General features: G+C 52.0%; 1 protein-coding gene across 2 annotated transcripts in view; it reads left to right on the top strand.

Annotated features, from left to right (window-relative positions):
- Positions 1-21,663, top strand: part of LOC138801509 (uncharacterized) — a 79,506-nt gene that overhangs the window by 20,887 nt on the left and 36,956 nt on the right. For both annotated transcript variants that reach the window (XR_011364625.1, XM_069984417.1), the window contains exons 13-14: positions 13,399-13,704; positions 17,836-18,183. Coding sequence is in view for 1 of the 2 variants with exons in the window: in XM_069984417.1 (XP_069840518.1) it covers positions 13,399-13,704; positions 17,836-18,183 (654 nt within the window). In the remaining variant the exon portion in view is untranslated. The remainder of the gene's footprint in view (positions 1-13,398; positions 13,705-17,835; positions 18,184-21,663) is intronic.

Here is a 21,663-nt window from a genome sequence, read left to right on the forward strand (position 1 = left end):
CCGGAGACGGGGAGATTCCAGAGTTTTTGCCCGATTATGCGGATGTGTTCAACGAGAGTTCGGTGGAGGGGTTGCCTCCCCATCGACATTATGATTGCTTTATTGATCTAATTCCAGGGGCTAAATATCCTAAGGGATGTATATTTAACCTGTCCTGTCCAGAAAGAGAGGCTATGTTGGACTATATAAAGGAGAGTTTACGTAAGGGACATGTCCGCCCCTCCTCTTCTCCTTTGGGGGCGGGATTCTTTTTTGTGGGCAAAAAAGACGGTGGACTTAGACTCTGTATTGACTATCGTGAGCCTAAAGGGGTACTCCAGCGGGGGGGGGGGGCACTTTTTTCTAGGACCGGGGAGGAGGTGGCTGAAGGAAAAGACGTCCACTCACCTCCCCGTTTCCAGCGGTGGGTCCCTGGGTGCCTGGTTCCCGGCCGCTTCCTGGTGTCTGACGCGGGCTCGAGACGTGACGTCTCAGGTCCGCTCAGCCAGTCAGTGAAGGAGGCGGGATCCGTTTCAAGTCCACTCAGATCCCACCTCCTTCACTGACTGGCTGAGCGTACCTGAGACGTATCGTCTGGGGCCCGTGTCGGACACCAGGAAGCGGCCGGGGACCGGAGCGCCGCGATGCGGGACCCGCCACTGGAGCCGGGGAGGTGAGTGGACATTTTTTCTTTCAGCCACCTCCTCCCCATTCCCAGAAAAAAGTGCCCCCCCCCCCCCCCCCCCTCCCGCTGGAGTACCCCTTTAACAAGATCACGGTCAAGAACCATCACCCGCTGCCTCTCATCCCTTACCTTTTCAATCAGATTGTGGGTTCAGATGGTTCTCTAAGATAGATCTGAAGGGAGCCTACAATCTGATTAGGATTAAGGAGGGCGATGAGTGGAAGACTGCCTTTAATACCCCAGAAGGCCATTTCGAGTATTTGGTCATGCCTTTTGGGTTATGCAATGCTCCGGCAGTATTCCAGGATTTTGTCAATGATGTCTTCCGCGAATATCTTGGTCGTTTTCTGGGGGTTTATCTTGACGACATTTTGACCTTTTCTCCCGATTGGTCTTCTCACATTTTGCATGTCAGTACTGTCATGGAGCTTCTGAGAGTAAATCATCTGTGCGCCAAGCTGTCAAAATGCCAATTTGGCATACAGGAGGTCTCATTCTTGGGGTATGAAATAGCCTCGAACTTGTTCAGTATGGACCCTCTAAAGGTCCAAGCCATTGAAAAATGGAAGCGACCCAATAGCCTTAAGGCTTTGCAAAGGTTGTTAGGTTTTGCCAATTACTACAGGAAATTCATTAAGGGGTTCTCACTCATAGCCAAACCCCTTACTGATATGACTAGAAAGGGAGTGGATCTGGTTAATTGGTCCTCAGACGCTATCATGGCATTTGACAGACTTAAGCAGTGTTTCTCAGAGGCTCCAGTGTTAATACAGCTGGACTTTGAGCATCCTTTTATTGTTGAGGTGGATGCATCTGAGGTGGGAGTAGGAGCGGTTCTATCCCAAGGATCTGAGTCACTGACTAATCTCCGACCTATTGCATTCTTCTCTAGGAAGTTCTCCAAGGCCGAGTGCAACTACGATATAGGTAACAGGGAGTTGCTAGCGCTCAAAATGGCTTTTGATGAATGGAGACACTTAACATAAGATCATGGTTCTTACTGATCATAAGACTCTTCAATATCTGGATAAAGCCAGACATCTTACACCACGCCAGGCCAGATGGGCCTTGTTTTTCACGAGGTTCAATTGCGAGATAACCTACCAGCCTGGTTCCAAGAATGTCAAAGCTGATGCCCTGTCTTGCAGCTTTGACATTAAGACCACGCCCAGGGTACAACCCGATACCATCCTGTCCCCTGGTGCGGTAGTGGCCATTTTGGAGCCAGATCTGGTGACTTAAATCGCGGAGTCTCAGTCCCTAGCACCCCATAACACTCCAGGGTCGCTGCTGTTTGTGCCTCCTAACCTCCGTCTTCGAGTCCTGGAGGAGGTTCACAGCTCTGTGTTAGCTGGGCACCCAGGGGTGGCAGGAACAAAATACTTGCTCTCACGCCACTACTGGTGGCCTTCCTGAGCCTGAGACGTGAAGGCCTTCGTGGATGCATGTGAGACCTGTGCTAGGTCCAAGGTCCCTCTGAGGCCACCTGAAGGGTTATTACACCCTCTACCTGTGCCTATGAGACCTTGGACCCATATATCTATAGATTTTATTACTGTCTTGCCTTTGTCTAAGGGAAAAACTGTGATTTGGGTGGTTGTGGATAGGTTTTCTAAGATGTGCCATCTTATCCCTTTATGCAAATTACCTAATGCTCACACCCTGACCACACTATTCATTAATCATATTCTGCGCCTGCATGGTATTCCAGAGAACATTGTGTCTGACCTAGGTGTTCAGTTTGTTGCTACATTCTGGAGAGAATTCTGTGGTCGACTGGGTGTCTCCTTGTCCTTCTCATCTGCCTTCCATTCGCAGTTGAATGGGCAAACGGAAAGGATAAATCAATCTCTGGAACAATTTCTGAGGTGTTTTGTGGCTGATGCCCAAGATAAATGGAGAGACTTAATATCCTTAGCAGAGTTTGCCTTAAACAACCATGTCACCATTCTTCTGCAACTATGGTTTTGACCTGAGGTACTCGTCTACTCATGCGACCGAGTCAGTTAACCCCTCCACAGAAGCAATTTTTTTTTAAACTGCACAGTTTGGGCCCAGGCTCATCAAAACCTGGTTAAAGCCCAAGAGCTATCCTTTGTCTATTCCTGCGTTCCCCATCCTAACTCCCTCTGCTTTCTCGTCTGTGTTACCTGACCTCTGGCTTTGACTTTTGACTATCTGACTGCTACTTGTTTTGTACTGCGCTGCCTTTTTGTTTTTTGGCCCTGCCTGTTTGACTATCCTATATTGTGTTTGTCCATCTGTCTTGTTTGTCCTGTTCTGTGTTTCACATACTCAGTATAGGGAACGTCTACGTGGTTGTCCACGACCGCCTAGAGCCTATTGAGGCAAGTAGGTAGGGACAGTTGATGGGTTCAACATCAGGGCTCACTGTTGTCTTGTCCCTGCCTCCCCTGTCCTGACACATACGTGTCTGATCCTGTGAACCTTTATATGTATAATGCAGTTTTCTCAGTCGTGTCATTGAGGAACACAGACACAGTGGATATAGGCTGGTGCCACTAGGAAGCGACACTAAAGAAAAGAGTGCTAGCTCCTCCTACCAGCCTATACTACCCCACAGGCAGTAAGCTAAGCCATTAGTGTAGTGTCTGTAAGAGGTAGACACTCCTGCAGAACTCTGCAGGTTTGCATTTCTTTTTTTTTTTTCTCGTGCGTCTTATTGGGGGACACAGACACCATGGGTATAGGCTGCTGCCACTAGGAGGCTGACACTAAGAAAAAACAAAGTAAGTCGGCCCCTCCCAGCAGGCTATACCCGCCCACTGGCACTGAACTAATCCAGTTTAGCTTAGTGTCAGTAAGAGGCAGACGCAGGTCTGGTTACTCCAGACCAGTTTCTGCATGTTGTTTTTCTTTTATTACTTGTTTTTTTCTTCCTACAGGTTGGGGCACGGTGGGTCACCCCTTTATGCAACCAGGGCACAGAACCTAGATGGAAAGGGGCTGTTTACCCTAGGTTGCCACCGGCCGGACCCAGCGCCCAGGACACAGACTAGCCCAGCTGTCTGTACTCCTTCATGCGGACTTGCTCCGCCAGCCCTTGCCCGCCCAGCCTCCCATAGTTGAGCGCGGCAGCGCGGCACAGTGCCGGCAGAAGATCTGGAGGGCAAGTTGGAAGAGATCGGGGGTAAGTACATTACTCCCCTACTCTCCTTTCCCTGGGCTCCCATTTCCTTTGTTCCTTGGCCGTGTTCCGGTTCTCGGCCCGCCTTCTCCCCCGTGCGCCTCTGGCGTCCCCGGGTCCTCCTCGCCCCCTTTCAGCACCGTCCGTTGCTGGTCGGAGTCGGGATGGCGGTGTTGTGAGCCTCCCTCCGTGCACGGCCGCGATTTCCGGCGCGCAGCCTGCGACTTACGGTTTGTGGTCTGAGCGAACTTGTCAGTTCTTTATCCGTTCCCTGAAGACGTCGTGTCTCGCTGGTCAGGTCCGCCTTCGGTGGATCCCCCGATTTCTCGCCTGACCAAGGTCACTACTCTTCCGCTGGACAATGCGGCGTCTCTCAAGGATCCCACTGACAGACGCACTGAGTCCTTAGCTAGGTCAGCCTTCGAGGCCTCCGACTCCTCTCTCCTACCCACACTTGCTTCCACATGGGTGTCTAAGTCCATTTCAGTGTGGGCTAAACAACTGAGGGACGGGTTGCTGACCTCGCCCAACAAATTCAGGACGCGGCTCAGTACCTCTGCTCGGCTTCTCTGGACGCTGCAGCCTGTTCAGCCTTTGCGTCGGCCAATGTTATAGCCATCCGACGTTCTTTGTGGCTTCGTGAATGGCGGGCCGACAACGCTTCCAAGCGGTCTCTCACTAGTCTTCCGTTTGCTGGTTCCCGTCTCTTCGGTAAACAGCTAGATGACATTATTTCCGACACCACGGGGGGGAAGAGTACCAATCTTCCCCAGCAGCGTCCTAAACATCAGGATTCCCGTCGCAAACCAGGCTCCTTTCGTTCGTTTCGGTCGCTCCCGCCAGCTCACTCCGGGAAATCCGCTGTCCCTCAGAACAAGAGGTCCGGATTCTCCAAGAACCGTTCTTCCTGGCAGGTGCGTCCCGCCGCCGCCCACGCCCCCTTTAAGCAGGGCACCTCTTGAAGGTTTTCAGCCACCCGGCTGCCTTCTGTTGTTTCAGGAGGTTTGGCTTTCTCACGTTAAGGATGTTTGGGTGCGAGAAGTAATCTCACAAGGTTACAAGATCAAGTTCGTTTCCATCCCTCGCGATCGTTTCTTCCTGTCTCGTCCCCCCAGGTCCCCTGCCCTGGCGACCGGTTTTTCCCGGGCCATCCTTTCACTTCTCTCCAAGGGAGTGATTGTCCCCGTCCCTCCTCTTCAACGTTTTCACGGGTTCTATTCGAATCTTTTCGTGGTCCTGAAGAAGGACTGTTCGGTACGTCCGATTTTGGACCTCAAACGTCTAAATCGTCATGTCTCGAGGAATCTCAGTAACCCCTTACTTGGACTACATACTCGTCAAGGCCCCGTCCGAGGACCAGAATTTAGAGAGCCTCCAAATCACCCTCGACACGCTCTCACGTTCCGGTTGGCTGCTCAACCACCCAAAGTCCTCCCTAATCCCTTCCCAGTCCATTGTCTTTCTGGGAATGCGCTTGGATTTACAGCAGGCCCGTGTTTTCCTTCCGGAAGACAAATTACAGTCCCTTCAGTCCGACATAAGAGCTCTTTGCGGTCACCGCCCAGTTTCCATACGTTCCTGTATGAGGGTACTGGGGAAGATGGTGGCGTCTATGGTTTCATTCCCGTCCTCTGCAACTCTTCCTGCTGTCTCGGTGGGACAGGTCGCTCCCCTCCCTGAATCGGCAGGTGAACCTACCTGCTCGCCTTCGTCGAGACCTTCAGTGGTGGCTGCGGTCTCCGAGCCTCTCCCTGGGTCGCTCCTTTCTTCCCATTCATTGGCAGATTGTAACCACCGATGCCAGCCTGCGGGGCTGGGGAGGAGTTTGGAACAATCTGACTGTTCAGGGAACCTGGTCACCCAGAGAAGCTTGCCTTCCCATCAACATCCTCGAGTTGCGGGCGATTCGTCAGAACTCCATGGTCTCCCTGTTCGAGTACAGACGGACAATGCCACCGCTGTGGCATATGTGAATCATCAGGGCAGGACACGCAGCAAGGCCACCATGATGGAAGTGGCGCTGATTCTCTCCTGGGTGGAGAAGACCGCGTTTGCCTTATCCGCTGTTCACATCCCGGGAGTGGAGAATTGGAAGGCCGACTACCTGAGTCGTGCACGAGTGGATCCAGGGGAATGGACCCAGCATCCCGAGGTGTTCTCCCAGATCTGTCACAGGTGGGGGACACCGGATGTGGATCTGATGGCGTCTCGCTTCAAGCACAGACTGCCGAGGTTCGTCTGCCGGACGCGGGACCCTCTGGCTCTGGCCTCGGAAGCCTTGGTGATTCCCTGGCATCAGTTCAGCCTTCCTTACATTTTTCCTCCTCTCCCGCTCCTGCCGCGAGGAAGATCAAGTCGGAAGGAGGTGATCCTCGTGGCCCCAGACTGGCCGCAGCGCACCTGTTACACTGATCTCGTGAACCTCGCCGCCGACGTTCCCTGGCGTCTCCCAGACCGGCCAGATCTTCTAACTCAAGGACCGCTCTGCCACCCGCGTTTAGCCATGCTGTGTTTGACGGCGTGGCTATTGAAACCTGGATTCTGAAATCACGCGGTTTCTCTGATGCAGTCCTCAGGACCATGATTAGGGCCCGGAAGCCGGCTTCCGCAAAGATTTATTATCGTTGTTGGAGGGCCTACCTCCGTCATTGTGAGGCCTGTTCTGCACCACCACTTTCCTTCTCTCTGGCGCGACTCCTTGCCTTCCTCCAAGCAGGCCTGGACTCAGGCTTATCCCTGAGCTCTCTTAAGGGCCAGGTCTCCGCTCTTTTCGATTTTTTTCCAGAGGCCCTCAACGTCAGTTCCCCAAGTCAGTACTTTTCCCCAGGGGGTGGCACATGTCGCGCCTCCTTATCGACACCCAGTTCCCCCGTGGGATCTGAACCTGGTCCTGAATGCTCTGCAGTCTCCACCGTTTGAGCCCCTCCGGGATGTGCCTTTGGCCATCTTGTCTTTTAAGGTGGTTTTCCTGGTGGCGGTCACGTCTATCCGGCGGATTTCGGAGTTGGCAGCTCTTTCGTGCCGTCCTCCCCTGCTGGTCTTGCACCAGAACAAGCCTGTCCTTAGGCCCGGGCTTCCTTCCAGCCCAAGGTGGTCTCCCCCTTCCACCTCAACGAAGATATTGTTCTTCCTTCTTTCTGCCCGGCCCCCTCTCATCCGCGGGAGCGCACTCTACACACTCTGGATGTGGTTCACGCCCTGCGCATCTATCTCTCCAGGATGAAGTCTCTCCAGAACTCGGACTCCCTCTTTGTCATCCCTGAGGGTCCTCGGAAGGGGTCAGCGGCGTCTAAGGCGACCTTTGACTGCTGGGTCCGCTCAGCCATCGCTCAGGCTTACCGGAGCAAGGGTAAGTCGCCCCCATTCCGGATTGCAGCTCACTCGACCCGTTCGGTTGGGGCTTCCTGGGCTATCCATCATGGGGCCTCAGCTCTTCAAATCTGCAAGGCCGCCACATGGTCCTCGCTGCACACCTTTTCGAGGTTCTACCGTGTGGACACCTTTGCATCGGCTGATGCGAGTCTGGGCCGCAAGGTCTTGCAGGCGGCAGTGGCTTCTTCCTCTTCTTAGCTCCACTCTGTCTCTTCCCACCCAAGGGACTGCTTTTGGATGTCCCATGGTGTCTGTGTCCCCCAATAGGACGCACAAGAAAGGAGGAGTTTTTACTCACCAAAAACTCTCTTTCTCGTAGTCTTCATTGGGGGACACAGCACCCACCCTCTGTTGTCTGTTTTATAGTTGCCTGTTGGCCTGTGTTTTTAGATTTTGAGTGTGGACTGTTTTTTTCTGTTTATTCCGCTCCTCCTACTGCTTTTTCACTACTGAATTAGCTCAGTGCCAGTGGGCGGGTATAGCCTGCTGGGAGGGGCCGACTTACTTTGTTTTTTCTTAGTGTCAGCCTCCTAGTGGCTGCAGCCTATACCCATGGTGTCTGTGTCCCCCAATGAAGACTACGAGAAAGAGAGTTTACGTAAAAACTCCTTTTTTAAATGTCCTTTTAGGTGAAGGCATTGACCCTAGTGGCCCTGCTTCCTCAGCTGAGCAGGGTTCAACAACGGTGCTGTTTTGCCATACCGTAGCTCCAGGAGAAAAAAGTGTCCACATGGGTCTGGTGTGGACCCCTCTGATGTCCACCAGCCTAAGGGTTACCCAGGCTCATGGATGGAGCCTATTGGGTGCTTCCCCCCCCCGTTCCAGCAGCCCCCTTAGAGCGAGCGGCAAGCTGAAGGGGTGACCCTGGTGGTCCTGAGGTGCAGAAGACATCGACGTGGAGTATTTATTTTATTTCTTTTTAGCCCCTATTCAGCAGGGGCTCTCCTCACCAGATTCTCTGCTCCCTCTTCCCCCCTCTTCTCTGCACGCCAGGGGACCACTGGTCTTGTGGATTCCCCGCTCGCTCCTTTCCCCCACTGTGCACTCTTCCTCTGACCTGAGCAGCCCTCCGCTTGATTCCCTGTGCCGATCCCCCGTGACCCCCCTCCTCCCCATACTGCTTCATAGCCGGCTCCTTTCTACACTGCTGTCTGAGCAGTACAAGCATTACGCGCCAGTCACACAGGTGCCCTGCTGTGGCTCAGGACCTCTCACTCGTGGCGGCATCTAAGTGCTGCGCTTCCGGGTTTGAACGGCAGCACGCTCCCGGTACTCTGACAGGGCTGTCATATATGCTCCACACATTCCCCGTAATAGTTCTATACTGCGGGGGGGGAGCACTCCTCTCTCTATCTTCCCCTGCCGCCCGATGTCTGCAACAGATTCCCCATGGCTCCGTTATCCCCCTGGGGTTTGGCAGCATAGTTTCTTCCATTAACTTCCGGCTTGTTTCCTCGCTTCTGCCTGGGTCAGCAGGGCTTCCACCGAATGGGCCCGTCAACTGTCAGATGCCCCCTGGGGGGAATTAGTGTCTCTTGCTACTCAGCTCTCCTCAGCTGGTAAATATCTCTGTGAGGCCTTCATGGACGCAGCACGTCTTGTTTCCCTTGCCGCTGCCTCCTCCGTTGCCGTTTGCAGGTCTGTCTGACTTAAATCTTGGTCAGCGGACTCTGTCCAAACGTTCCCTCTCTTACCCCTTTCTGGGGTCTCGTCTCTTCAGCTCAAAGCTAGACGAGATCATCAAGGATGCTATGGGAGGCAAAAGCTCCCTTCTTCTCCAGGCCAGGTCCCATCGTTCCCCCACCAGATTTCGGCCTTTTCATGTGTCCAACACACCGCAGGCCTTTCGTCGCTTCTCCCGACAACACTCGAGCAACAAGCCTTCCTTTAAGCCTCGTCCGGCATGGCGTCCAAAGCAGCAGCCGAACAAGTAGGGTCCCTCCCGGACTTCCTCAGCATGAAGGGCTGCTCCCACTCTATTCTTCTCAGGTGGGGGACAGGCTTCTCTTTTTCCAGGATGTGTGGCTTTCCCACGTGTCCGACTCCTGGGAAGTGATCACAATCGGTTACTCTTCCTCCCGACAGCGTCTTCCCGTCTACCCTTCCCCCCAACCCCACCAAGGAGTCTTCTCTTCAGGCGGTCACCTCTTTGTTCCTGCAGGAGTCATTGTTCCTGTACCTCGGGACCAACGTTTTCGAGGGTTTTACTCCAAACGTTTCGTGATCCCCAATAAGGACGGTTCAGTTTGCTCAATTTTGGACCTGAAACATCTCAACTGTTTTGTGCGGTTGCGACGCTTCCGCATGGAATCTCTCCTGTCGGTGATTTTCTGCCTGGAACAGGGAGAGTTTCTTTCGTTTGTGGACTTACGGGATGCTTATTTACACATGCCGATCAACCAGTCTCATTAAGGCTTTCTGCGTTTTGCCATCTGTGACGTGCACTACCAATTTGTGGCCTTGCCCTTTGGCCTCGCCACTGCACCCAGGGTCTTCACCAAAGTTCTCGCTGCGGTGATGGCGCCGCTTCGCTCCAGGGACATTTCGGCGGTTCCGTACCTGGACGTCATCCTTGTACGAGCCCCCTCTCAGGAGGACAATCTGACCAACTTACACATTCTCCTGGACACACACTCCAGGTTTGGGTGGCTCATCAATCGCCCAAAGTCTTCTCTGGTTCCTTCCCAGAGACTGTGTTTTCTTGGGATGTCCTTAGACACTCATGCGGCAAAGGTCTTCCTTCCACAGGACAAGTGGACCCCTTTGCTCTCAGGAGTCCGTCTTTTACAGGCCAGATCCACAGTGTCTCTGTGGTCCTGCATAAGAGTTGTAGGCCTGATGGTTGCTTCCTTTGAGGCGGTCCCCTATGCACAGTTCCACACGCACCCGATTTAGGCAGCAATCCTTGCCCATTGGGATCGTGCACCAGACTCCTTAGACAGGATCATTCGTCTCCCTTCCTCGGTTAGGCACTCACTGAATTGGTGGCTGTCCCCCCCGACCCTCCTCTTCGGGCGCTTGTTCCTGCCAGCGCAGGGGCAGTGGTCTCAGGCCAAGTCTCTCCTCAGCATAAACATTCCGGAGTTGAGGGCTATTCTCATGTGTCTCCTACATTGGACGCCTCGTCTAATGGGGCATCCGGTCAGTGTTCAGTCGGACAACGCTACAGCAGTGGCGTTTCTGAACCACCAGGGAGGGACCCGCAGCCATGTGGTGATGGCTTAGGCGGCCCAAATCCTCTCCTGGGCGAAATCTTACTTGCCAAGCCTGTCCGCTGTCTACGTCCCCTTAGTTGACAATTGGGTCGCTGACTTCCTCAGTCTGGAGGAAGGGGGAATGGTCCCTCCATCCAGAGGTGTTAGACCAAGTTTGTGCCCAGTGGGGGCAACCGAATGTGGACCTCATGGCGTCACAATAACACAGGAAGGATCAGTGCTTCCTCTTCCGGTCTCAGGATCGCCTTGGGGCGCCTTGGGGTGACTACGTGTTTCCTCCGCTTCCCCTTCTTCCTTGTCTTTACAAACGTCTCAGAGCAGAGGGGATTCCAACCATCCTGATAGCTCCAGACTGGCCGCATCGCACGTGGTATTCCGACCGGATACCTCTGCTGGTCAACGCTCTGTGGCGCCTTCCTCTAAGAGACGACCTGTTACTTCAGGGTCCCGTCTTCCACCCAAATTTAAGGCCGCTACATTTGACAGTGTAGCTTTTAAGGCCACCGTCTTGAGGAAATGCGCCTTTTTAGAGCCTGTGGTCCAGACGTTTTTTTGTCTGTTGTGAGGCTCAGCGTTTCCACCCGATCCGTTTTTCCTTCTGCAGGATTCTAGCCTTCCTTCAGGAGGGTTTGGAGCGTCGGCTAAGCCTGTGTTCTCTGAAGCGGCAGGTTTCTGCTCTGTCTGTGCTTTTCCACCGCATCCTGGCCTCTAATAGGGATGTTCGTACCTTCCTGCAGGGGGTGGCGCATGCCACACCCCCATACCGGCCCACTGTGCCCCCTTGGGACTTGAATCTCGTTCTTGATGTTCTTCAGTTGGATCCCTTTGAGCCCCTGCGGGACATTGCATTACGGTTTCTGACCTGTAAGGTGGTTCTTCTGGTGGCGATTACCTCTCCTATTAGGGTGTCTGATTTGGCAGCTCTTTCTTGTTGTTCTCCGTTCTTGATCCTTCATCAGGACAAGGCCATTCTTGACCCTGTTCCTTCCTTTCTCCCCAAAGTTGTCTCTCATTTACATCTCATTGTGTTGCCTTCCTTTTGCCTGTCCCCTTCTCATCCAAGAGAACGCTTCCTTCGTATCTTTCTGTCTATCATGTCCTCTTTTCGACGTTCAGATTCCCTGTACATCGTTCCTGAGGGTCCACACAAGGGACTGGCGGCCTCTAAGGCCACTCTAGCTCGCTGGATTTGGTTGGCAATTGTCAAGGGTAAGACCCTACCGAGTCAAGGGTAAGTCACCTCCCTTCCAAGTCACCGCCCATTCCACCCGAACGGTGGGTGCCTCTTGGGCGGTCAGACATAGGGCTCTTTAGATGTGCAAGGCGGCCACCTGGTCTTCCTAGCACACTTTCACCAAGTTTTACAAGATGCATGTGTTTGCGTCTGTGGATACCTTCGTGGGTTGCTGGGTCTTTCACTTCAGGTTCCCTGGCTCTTCCCACCCTTGGGGACTGCTTTAGGACGTCCCACTGTGTCTGTATTTCTCAATGACACAACTAAGAAAAATAGATTTTGTGAGTATTCACCGTAAAATCTTTTTCTCGCCGATGTTCATTGGGGGAAACAGCACCCGCCCAGATTGTTTTCTTGGTGGTTTTGCCTGTTTCATTGTGTCCGGAGGAGTTCGTCTCTGGACTCTGTCCTCTGTCCTGTCTGTTTTTGGAGACATGTTTTTTTTCTTTAGGTATGCTCTTTTTTTTTTTTATATATATATATATATATATATATATATATATATATATATATATATATACAGTTTTTTCTGTCTGCATGCTTCTCCTACTGCTTCCGTACAAATTGGCTTAGCATACTGCCTGTGGGGTGGTATAGGCTGGCAGGAGGAGCTAGCACTCTTTTCTTTTCAGAGCTTAAGCCCCTATTTCACGGGTCGTCTAGAGCAGTGATTTTCAACCAGTGTGCTGCGACACATGGTCGGGTGTGCCGCGGGGAAAGTTCCCCAAACTATGGTGCCCCTGTGAAACAGGAGAAGACAATGGGGGAGAGAAACCTGGGGATGGGGGAGAAACATGGGGATGGGGGAGAGAAGTTTGGTGGAGAGAAGCATGGGGGAGAGAAGCACAGGAGAGAAGCAGGGGGGAGAAGTATGGTGGAGAGAAGCACAGGAGAGAAGCAGGGGGGAGAAGTATGGTGGAGAGAAGCACAGGAGAGAAGCAGGGGGGAGAAGTATGGTGGAGAGAAGCACAGGAGAGAAGCATGGGGGAGAAGTATGGTGGAGAGAAGCACAGGAGAGAAGCAGGGGGGAAAAGAAAACAGGCCCAGGTTTCTGCATTTAGAATCTATATTATTAACTGTATGTATAATATGTACTGTTTTAGTGTCATTTTGTGCCATTTTGGTTGGTGGTGTGCCCCGGGATTTTTTAAGTATAAAAGTGTGCCGCGGCTCAAAAAAGGTTGAAAATCACTGGTCTAGAGGAGCAAACGAGCGCTGAGAGCTCTCAGCGCCCGTTTGCGCCTCGCTCCCCGCTTGCTGCCGCCACTATTCAACGCGGCGGCAGCGAGCGGTGAGTGTGGGAGGGATTGTAAGGAGCTGCGGGGGGGCTGTCCGGGTGATCGCTGATCGTCCGGGCAGCCCATAGGATCCTATTCAACGGAGCGACGGCAGCAGATCGCTGCTATATCATTTGCTTGTTTTTCAACATGTTGAAAAACAAGCGACTGCAACGATCAGCCGACATGAACGATGTCGGCTGATCGTTGCACTCTATTCCATGGGACGATTATCGTTCGTAGCGGCCAATATCGGCCGAATACGAACGATATTCGTTCCGTTGAATAGGGCCTTTAGTGTTGCCTCCTAGTAGCACCAGCCTATACCCACTGTGTCCCCCAATTAAGAAGATTTTACAGTGAGTACTCACAAAATCTATTTATCTAGCAGCTTCTATTACATTTGGAAACAAAAAAACTGCCGTCTTCTTATTATTTATGGCAGTGTAGATGCTTACAAGTGTTATATGTTGTATATTATCTTCCAGCTAAGCCACAAGTGTTGGATCCTGTAGAGGTGACTCTTACTGACTCCGGGGATGTGAGGTGCGCGCTGACGCTGCAGAACTTCTACCCAAAACATATTACTGTCAGATGGACAACGGAGCAAAATCCACTGGAATCCAATGAAGATCTTCAAGAGAATGCAGATGGCACCTATAATATCCGCAGCCTGTGCCCCGTCCAGGGAAGTCTCCTTACAGATACAGACTGTAAGCTGAGTGTGATATGGAGTCACAGAGCAATGAAGGGGAAAGAGACCAGAGTCCTGTCATGGAGAGACCAAGCTAACAGTAAGAGACACACATTATCCACCATATATATACAGGGGCCGGTGCTTACACTGCCTCAGGGTTATTAACCCCTTAATAATTCAGCCAGTTTTCATTTTTACATTTTACATTTTTCTTCCTCTCCTTGAAGAGGCTATAAGGCTACATTCACACCTCAGCAATGTTGTCTACAAGTTAACACCTGTGATTGCAGACAGCACGTTGTGCCTCCATAGTGGTCTGCAATTCACGGACCTCTACATTCTAAACAGTGACCCGTATCACAATTGCAGGTCTTTATCAGGACCTGCCCTTTTTTTGTGACATGGATCACTGTCTGTTCACAGATTTGCTGATGGGTGACTAGGCACAGTGAAATTTGTCCATAATTACAGACAAATTGTACAGACACGTCTATCTCTTACTTTTTCATCCACAGACCTACATAAGTGCTGTGTTTGCAATCAGTTGTACTTTATATTGAAGCAAAAAAAAAAAAATAGTGGTACCTTGGTTTAAGAGCGTTTTGGTTTAAAGGGGTTATCCAGCGCTACAAAAACATGGCCACTTTTCCCCCTCTCTTGTCTCCAGTTCAGGTGCAGTTTGCAATTAAGCTCCATTTACTTCAATGGAACTGAGTTTCAAAACCCCACCCAATCTGGAGACAACAGTAGGGGGAAAGTGCTATGTTTTTGTAGTGCTGGATAACCCCTTTAAGAGCTTACAGTTTTTAAAAATTGTACCTTGGTGTAAGAGAATTGCTTTGGTATAAGAGCTCCCTGTACTGGGTGGGAGGGGGAGTGGGGGAGGGGTATGGTCTGCATAGCTGGGTCTACAGCCCTGTACTCTGACCCAGGAAGTCTCCCTCACCTTCCAAATCATAGCAGATCCACTTCAGGCTGGGGGTTACATCAGGGGACAGGACTGTGAAGGTAATCTCTCCATAGCTGTAACCGCTCTCTCCCCGGACAGAGAGTGCTGCTATACTGTGCCCACATCTGTCCTGCTCATTCCTTCCTGCTCCCTGCAGTCTCTGTCCGCCCTTATGTTTCCCATCCTCTCCATTACTGTACGGTAACTTATAATATCACATATCCGGAACGGATTATGCTCGTAATCCAAGGCACCACTGTATTTATGAAAAAAATATTTATAAAGTAAAAATTGAAAAAACAAAATATAGAACTTTAACCCCTTCCCCCAATATGATGTCCAGGGAAGTCATAAAACGCAATGATTTACTGCCTTATGACGTTCCCGGACATGATGCTGTCCCTGCTTCCCTCCGCTGTTCCTAGCCGCAAGGAGGCTGCCACACATTGCCACCACTGCCCGAAGGGGAGCCACGTACATGTACGGCTGAAACTACGGGCGTGGGAAAAATAGACATGCGGCCGGATGCGCACGAACCGCGAACATACGCCCGCAGTACAGTTATGCTTCCCTAGCTTGTTTCGAAGCGATCTGAGGCAGGTCATTTACTTGGAAATCTTCGCCCAGCCCCGTAAACCACACAGAACCTTTTGGATCGAAGAATCAAGTTCAATTTGGCTGAAATAAGTACTTCGTACGGGACCGCATGGAAATCCACGGCCGTGAGTTTCAACATTTCCATCCTCAAACAATGGTCTTGTTCATTTTTCACGGCGTCGTATACGATCCGGCCGTAAGCTCATACGTAGAGTGCATTGTGCGGGCGTATATCGTATACTTTCAAGCGAATGCATCAACCTCAAAACTACGTGCGTATATTCGCGGTTCGTACTACGGACGGATTCATACGCAGTGTGAACATAGCCTTAAAGCGTAACTATAATTTCAGTAGCCAAAAAATGAAATTCCTTAAATAAAAAGCCCATTACCCTTTAAAAAGAGCCTTTAAAAAGGGGGGAGAAGGTGCTGCTGTGAGGGGAGGGGGGAGAAGGTGCTGCTAGAAGGTGGGGGAAGGGGGGAGAAAGTGCTGCTAGGAGGTGAGGGGAGGGGGGAGAAGGTGCTCCTAGGAGGTGAGAGGAGGGGGGAGAAGGTGCTGCTAGGAGGTGAGGGGAGGGGGGAGAAAGTGCTGCTAGGAGGTGAGGGGAGGGGGGAGAAGGTGCTGCTAGAAGGTGAGAGGAGGGGGGAGAAGGTGCTGCTAGGAGGTGAGGGGAGGGGGGAGAAGGTGCTGCTAGGAGGTGAGGGGAGGGGGTGAATGTGCTGCTAGGAGGTGGGGGAAGGGGGGAGAAGGTGCTGCTAGGAGGTGGGGGAAGGGGGGAGAAGGTGCTGCTAGGAGGTGGGGGAAGGGGGGAGAAGGTGCTGCTAGGAGGTGAGGGGAGGGGGGAGAACGTGCTGCTAGGAGGTGAGGGGAGGGGGTGAACGTGCTGCTAGGAGGTGAGGGGAGGGGGGAGAAGGTGCTGCTAGGAGGTGAGGGGAGGGGGTGAATGTGCTGCTAGGAGGTGAGGGGAGGGGGGAGAAGGTGCTGCTAGGAGGTGAGGGGAGGGGGGAGAAGGTGCTGCTAGGAGGTGCGGGGAGGGGGGAGAAGGTGCTGCTAGGAGGTAAGAGGAGGGGGGAGAAGGTGCTGCTAGGAGGTAAGAGGAGGGGGGAGAAGGTGCTGCTAGGAGGTGAGGGGAGGGGGGAGAAGGTGCTGCTAGGAGATGAGGGGAGGGGGGAGAAGGTGCTGCTAGGAGGTGAGGGGAGGGGGGAGAAGGTGCTGCTAGGAGGTGAGAGGAGGGGGGAGAAGGTGCTGCTAGGAGGTGAGGGGGGAGAAGGTGCTGCTAGGAGGTGAGGGGAGGGGGGAGAAGGTGCTGCTAGGAGGTGAGGGGAGGGGGGAGAAGGTGCTGCTAGGAGGTGAGGGGAGGGGGGAGAAGGTGCTGCTAGGAGGTGAGGGGAGGGGGGAGAAGGTGCTGCTAGGAGGTGAGGGGAGGGGGGAGAAGGTGCTCCTAGGAGGTGAGGGGAGGGGGGAGAAGGTGCTGCTAGGAGGTGAGAGGAGGGGGGAGAAGGTGCTGCTAGGAGGTGAGGGGAGGGGGGAGAACGTGCTGCTAGGAGGTGAGGGGAGGGGGTGAATGTGCTGCTAGGAGGTGAGGGGAGGGGGGAGAACGTGCTGCTAGGAGGGGAGGGGAGGGGGGAGAACGTGCTGCTAGGAGGTGAGGGGAGGGGGGAGAACGTGCTGCTAGGAGGTGAGGGGTGGGGGGAGAAGGTGCTGCTAGGAGGTGAGGGGAGAACGTGCTGCTAGGAGGTGAGGGGAGAACGTGCTGCTAGGAGGTGAGGGGAGGGGGGAGAAGGTGCTGCTAGGAGGTGAGGGGAGAACGTGCTGCTAGGAGGTAAAGGGAGGGGGAGAACGTGCTGCTAGGAGGGGGGGAGGAGGTTTTGTTTATGTTTCTGTCAGGGCTGTTATCTGATGCTGCTGTCATAGTCTGTACACTCAGGACGGATCTGCAGGGAGGGGGAGTGTCCAGCAGGATTGCAGAAATAACTCAGAGCCAGACAGAGCTCTGAGGGGACTTTCCGCTTCATGTATTTAAAAAACTGTTCATTTTATGTTATTAATGTATATTGCAAACATTCTTATCATGCCCTAAGCTAACTAAAACTGAATGGTCAAAATATTTTATAGTTACGCTTTAATGACCCCGTCTATCAACCAGTTACATTAGTTATCCCAGCCTTAATGCAAAGGGCCTATTTATCAAATCTGACCTGTCTCTCTTTATGTAGTGATAACTCTGCAGCTATTCTCAGGTTTTTTCATGACATATTCCTCTTTATGTTTGTGGTATACTTTTGTTGATACGCTCAGTAGTTTTTTTTTTTTTTTAAAAAACACAACATTTGCACAAAAATGTGGAAAATTTACGTTTCTTTATATGCAAAATCCTCTTGTTCTAAGAAAGACAGTCATGGGGATAGGGAATGTGTATATTTATTTAACTTTATCTATTTCTGTGTGTTTTTTAACTTTTACTTTTGACGGTATATATATATATAATACATTACAGCACATGATCTGTGCTGTAATGTATTATATATTGTACGAGCTGTCAGTATTACACTACGTAATGTACCATTCTTTGTGTAATTTGTTGATATGTCTGCCCACTGTGATATAACATGTGCTATACAGTGTTATACAGTGAAGTCATAAATCTGTGTGTCAGTCCTAATTTTTCTTTATTCCTGAAGGTTTTCCGTGGCGTCCTTTCATCCAGGCAGTCCCTGTACCCCATGTACTGATGGGACAAGTGAGCACTTTCCAGTACAACACCTCTGGCTATTACCCTGATGCAGTGACTGTACACTGGTATAAGAAGGAGAAGGGAGCTCCGGGATCTGCTTCATTACATGATGATAATAAGTATAAGACATTAGTCACTGAGTCCCAGAGACAGCCGGATGGCACCTACTCCTGTACAGCCAGTCTGCGCTTCACCCCAACACTGAGAGACCAGGAATCAGAGATCATCTGCCTGGTGGAGCATCCCAGCCTGGAGACACCACTAGAGGGCAGCTCCGGACCCCTATGTGTGCAGGGTGAGTGCACCAGTCATGTCCATTTATTTTTTTTTGTGCACTGAACCTGAAAGCCCTGAAATACCAGGTCAATGTCTGTTGATATAAATGCTTGCAGAAAAGATGCAGTCAACAGACAAATGTTGTTCATCGGCTGATAGCTGGTCCTTATACATGATTCGGGGAAGCCGGTGCCGCGTCCGTTTTTCAGACCGAGGCCCGGTTCCCGTGTACGGCGCCGTTCTATGCACCGGAACCGGCCGGTGATCAATCTCTGGAGGCCGGCCGGCCTGCCCACCCCCAGTGGGAGGGAATTCCCTCCCCTGTATGACGCAGCTCCGCTCATTCTAATGGAACCACGTCATACAGGGGAGGGAATTCCCTCCCACTGGGGGCGGGCCCACCTCCAGTGCTTGAGCATCGGCCGGTTCCTGTGCATAGAACGGCGTCGTGCACGGGAACCGGCTTCCCCGTGCCGGCACCGTTCGATCAGTGGGTTCAGGTTAAAGAGGATGTACCTGGTGGTACATCCTCTTTAACCCCCTGTGGGCAAGACTGTGCTTCATTGGAGGGGGTTAAACTCTCCTTCCTGGTGTCCGGCATTCTTCCATCAATCAGCGGTTCATATGGTACACTGCTGCAGGCGCTGATTAGCTCATCAGAGACTCCTGCATTTTTAGCTCAGCCAATCAGCAGTTGTAGCGATGTTCCACCTCAGCTGCCAAATGGCTAAGCGGACATTTTAGGAGCCACAGTCCGGCACACAGCAAGCTCAGTGTGCTAGGTCTGGTGAAGAAAGAAGGCGTCTGGGGGTCACTTAACCCCCTTCCGTGATGTATGGGTGCAGTGTGAGACCAGTCTGGTCCTCAGGGGGGCTTAAAGGGGTACTCCGGTGAAAATTTTTTTACCTGCAATGGAAGGGTTAAGTCAAATTATATAACTTTGCAATATACTTACATAATGGGTTCCTGCAGCTTGCTCTTCTTATTGAACCTTGCACCACTCCACAGGAAGTTGTATAGCTGAAGTCCTCCACTTGACTGTCAACCCCCGTTTTCTGCCGACGATACGTCACTAACGAACTTCTCAGTCTCAGCCGACATCAGTCCGTGTCTTCCTGGTTTCCCCTGATTGGTGCGGAATCAGCCAATCAGCGCCGTCCCTGTGCACAGCCTCACTGTTCTAGTACTGTTCTGGGATGAAAGCTGGGAGCTAGTGATCTCGTGCTCCTCCGTATCTCCTGCATTCGGCAATCAGTAACTTTTCTCCCAGACTCCACACAGCTTACTATACCGCCCTGATTCACCTCCCCCCCCCCCCCCCCCCCCCCCCCGGATAGCACCCGCAGCCAAGCGCCCCCCATTGCATCACACAGCTCCCGAAAGCACACACAGCTCCCACACACACAGCTCCCGATAGCACACAACCCCCCCCCCCCCCCCCAGCCCCCCCCCCCCCGGACCACATCACACAGCTCCCGCACACACACACGGCTTCCGACAGCACCCCCCGCCCCCCCGGACCGCATCACACAGCTCTCGCACACAAACACGGCTCCCGACAGCACTATATGGCACTATATGGGGGCATTGGCTGCTATGTGGGGCACTATATGTGGGGGCATTGGCTGCTATGTGGGGCACTATATGGGGGCATAGGCTACTATGTGGGGCACTATATGTGGCATTGGCTACTATATAGGGAATTGGATTCTATGTGGGGCACTATATGGGGCATTGGATGATATGTGGGGCACTATATGGGGGCATTGGCTACTATGTGGGGCACTATATGGGGCATTGGCTGCTATGTGGGGCACTATATGGAGGATTGGCTGCTATGTGGGGCACTATATGGGGGCATAGGCTACTATGTGGGGCACTATATGGGGGAATTGGCTGCTATGTGGGGCACTATATGGGGGCATTGGCTGCTATGTGGGGCACTATATGGGGGCATAGGCTACTATGTGGGGCACTATATGGGGGCATTGGCTGCTATGTGGGGCACTATATGGGGGCATAGGCTACTATGTGGGGCACTATATGGGGCATTGGCTACTATATGGGGCATTGGATTCTATGTGGGGCACTATATGGGGCATTGGATGATATGTGGGGCACTATATGGGGGCATAGGCTACTATGTGGGGCACTATATGGGGGCATTGGCTACTATGTGGGGCACTATATGGGGGCATTGGCTACTATGTGGGGCACTATATGGGGGATTGGCTACTATATAGGGCATTTTTGGAGGGATAGGATACTGTATAGGGCAGTATAATTGGGATTGGATACTATGTGGGCACTATTGGGGGGATTTGATACTATGTGGGGCATTATAATTGGGATTGGATACTATATAGGGCACTATTCAGTCAGCAGCATGTGGTGACTGTAGGGGAGTGGCTATGGGGGCGTGGCTATGGAGGGTCACTATGGGGGCGTGGGTATGGGGACCGCGGCGCATGTCCCTCTTTGCTCATTGCAAAAGTTGGGAGGTATGAGATAGAGATATCCTTCAAAAAGCAGCACTCCGGAAGTAGTGAAAAACGGTGCAAAAATGTATACACATCCCAAAGCGACGTTTCTGACTGCAACAGCAATCCTTTTTCAAGGCTTGAAAAAATACTGCTGTTGCAGTCAGAAACGTCGCTTTCATTGTATTGATTTGGGATGTGAATACATTGTTGCACCGTTTTTCACTACTTTCGGAGTGCTGCTTTTTGAAGGATATATTCACCATTGCTTGGTGGACCCCCGGTATGCTTGCTGGCACCAGATTTTCTTTTCTGAGTGCCGTGTACACTATTTGTATTTTATAGATAGATATGGAGGAGCAATGGAGGAGCACACGCTCTCCCGTAGAGAAGTAGTGTCACACTGAGGCAGACTGGTTTCCTTGGCATAGGTTTTTACCGCGGAATTCTGCTGCACTTGCTCAGTGTGAGCATACCCTTGGGCAATGTGAGCTAGCTGTCATCTCAACACAGGGCTAGCTGTCATCTAGGCGCTGACAGCAAGTTCCAGGGCCGCGACTACAGGCAAATCCATGGGCAGCTCTCCTTGGGCCCTCAGTGGGACTCAGCACAGGTGTCAGGATGTGCAGAAGGAGCAGGACACTGCAGTTCTGTTAGGAGCTTTGGCTGATCACCTCCTCACCAGCATCCTGCTCTGACAGAAGTGAAAGAAGTTATCAGCACACAAGAGGTCAGATGAAGAGCTGCCCCTCAGTGAGAGGTCAGCTCCCCCCTCCTGCTCTGCTGTCCTGTTGTGTCAGGAGGAGAAAGCTCAGACAGACAGGTATGGTGGACAAAGGGAGGTCTGACATGTGACTGTAGGTGCAGGGTGTGTATACTGTATGTGTGTTTGTGTGAATGATGCTGCAGTGTGTGTGTATAGAGACAATGTGTGGGGGATGGGGTGCATAGTGTATATATATATATATATATATATATATATATATATATATATATATATGTGTGTTTGTGTGACTGAA

This window comes from Dendropsophus ebraccatus, chromosome 9 (genome assembly GCF_027789765.1).
Source record: "Dendropsophus ebraccatus isolate aDenEbr1 chromosome 9, aDenEbr1.pat, whole genome shotgun sequence".
NCBI lineage: Eukaryota > Metazoa > Chordata > Amphibia > Anura > Hylidae > Dendropsophus > Dendropsophus ebraccatus.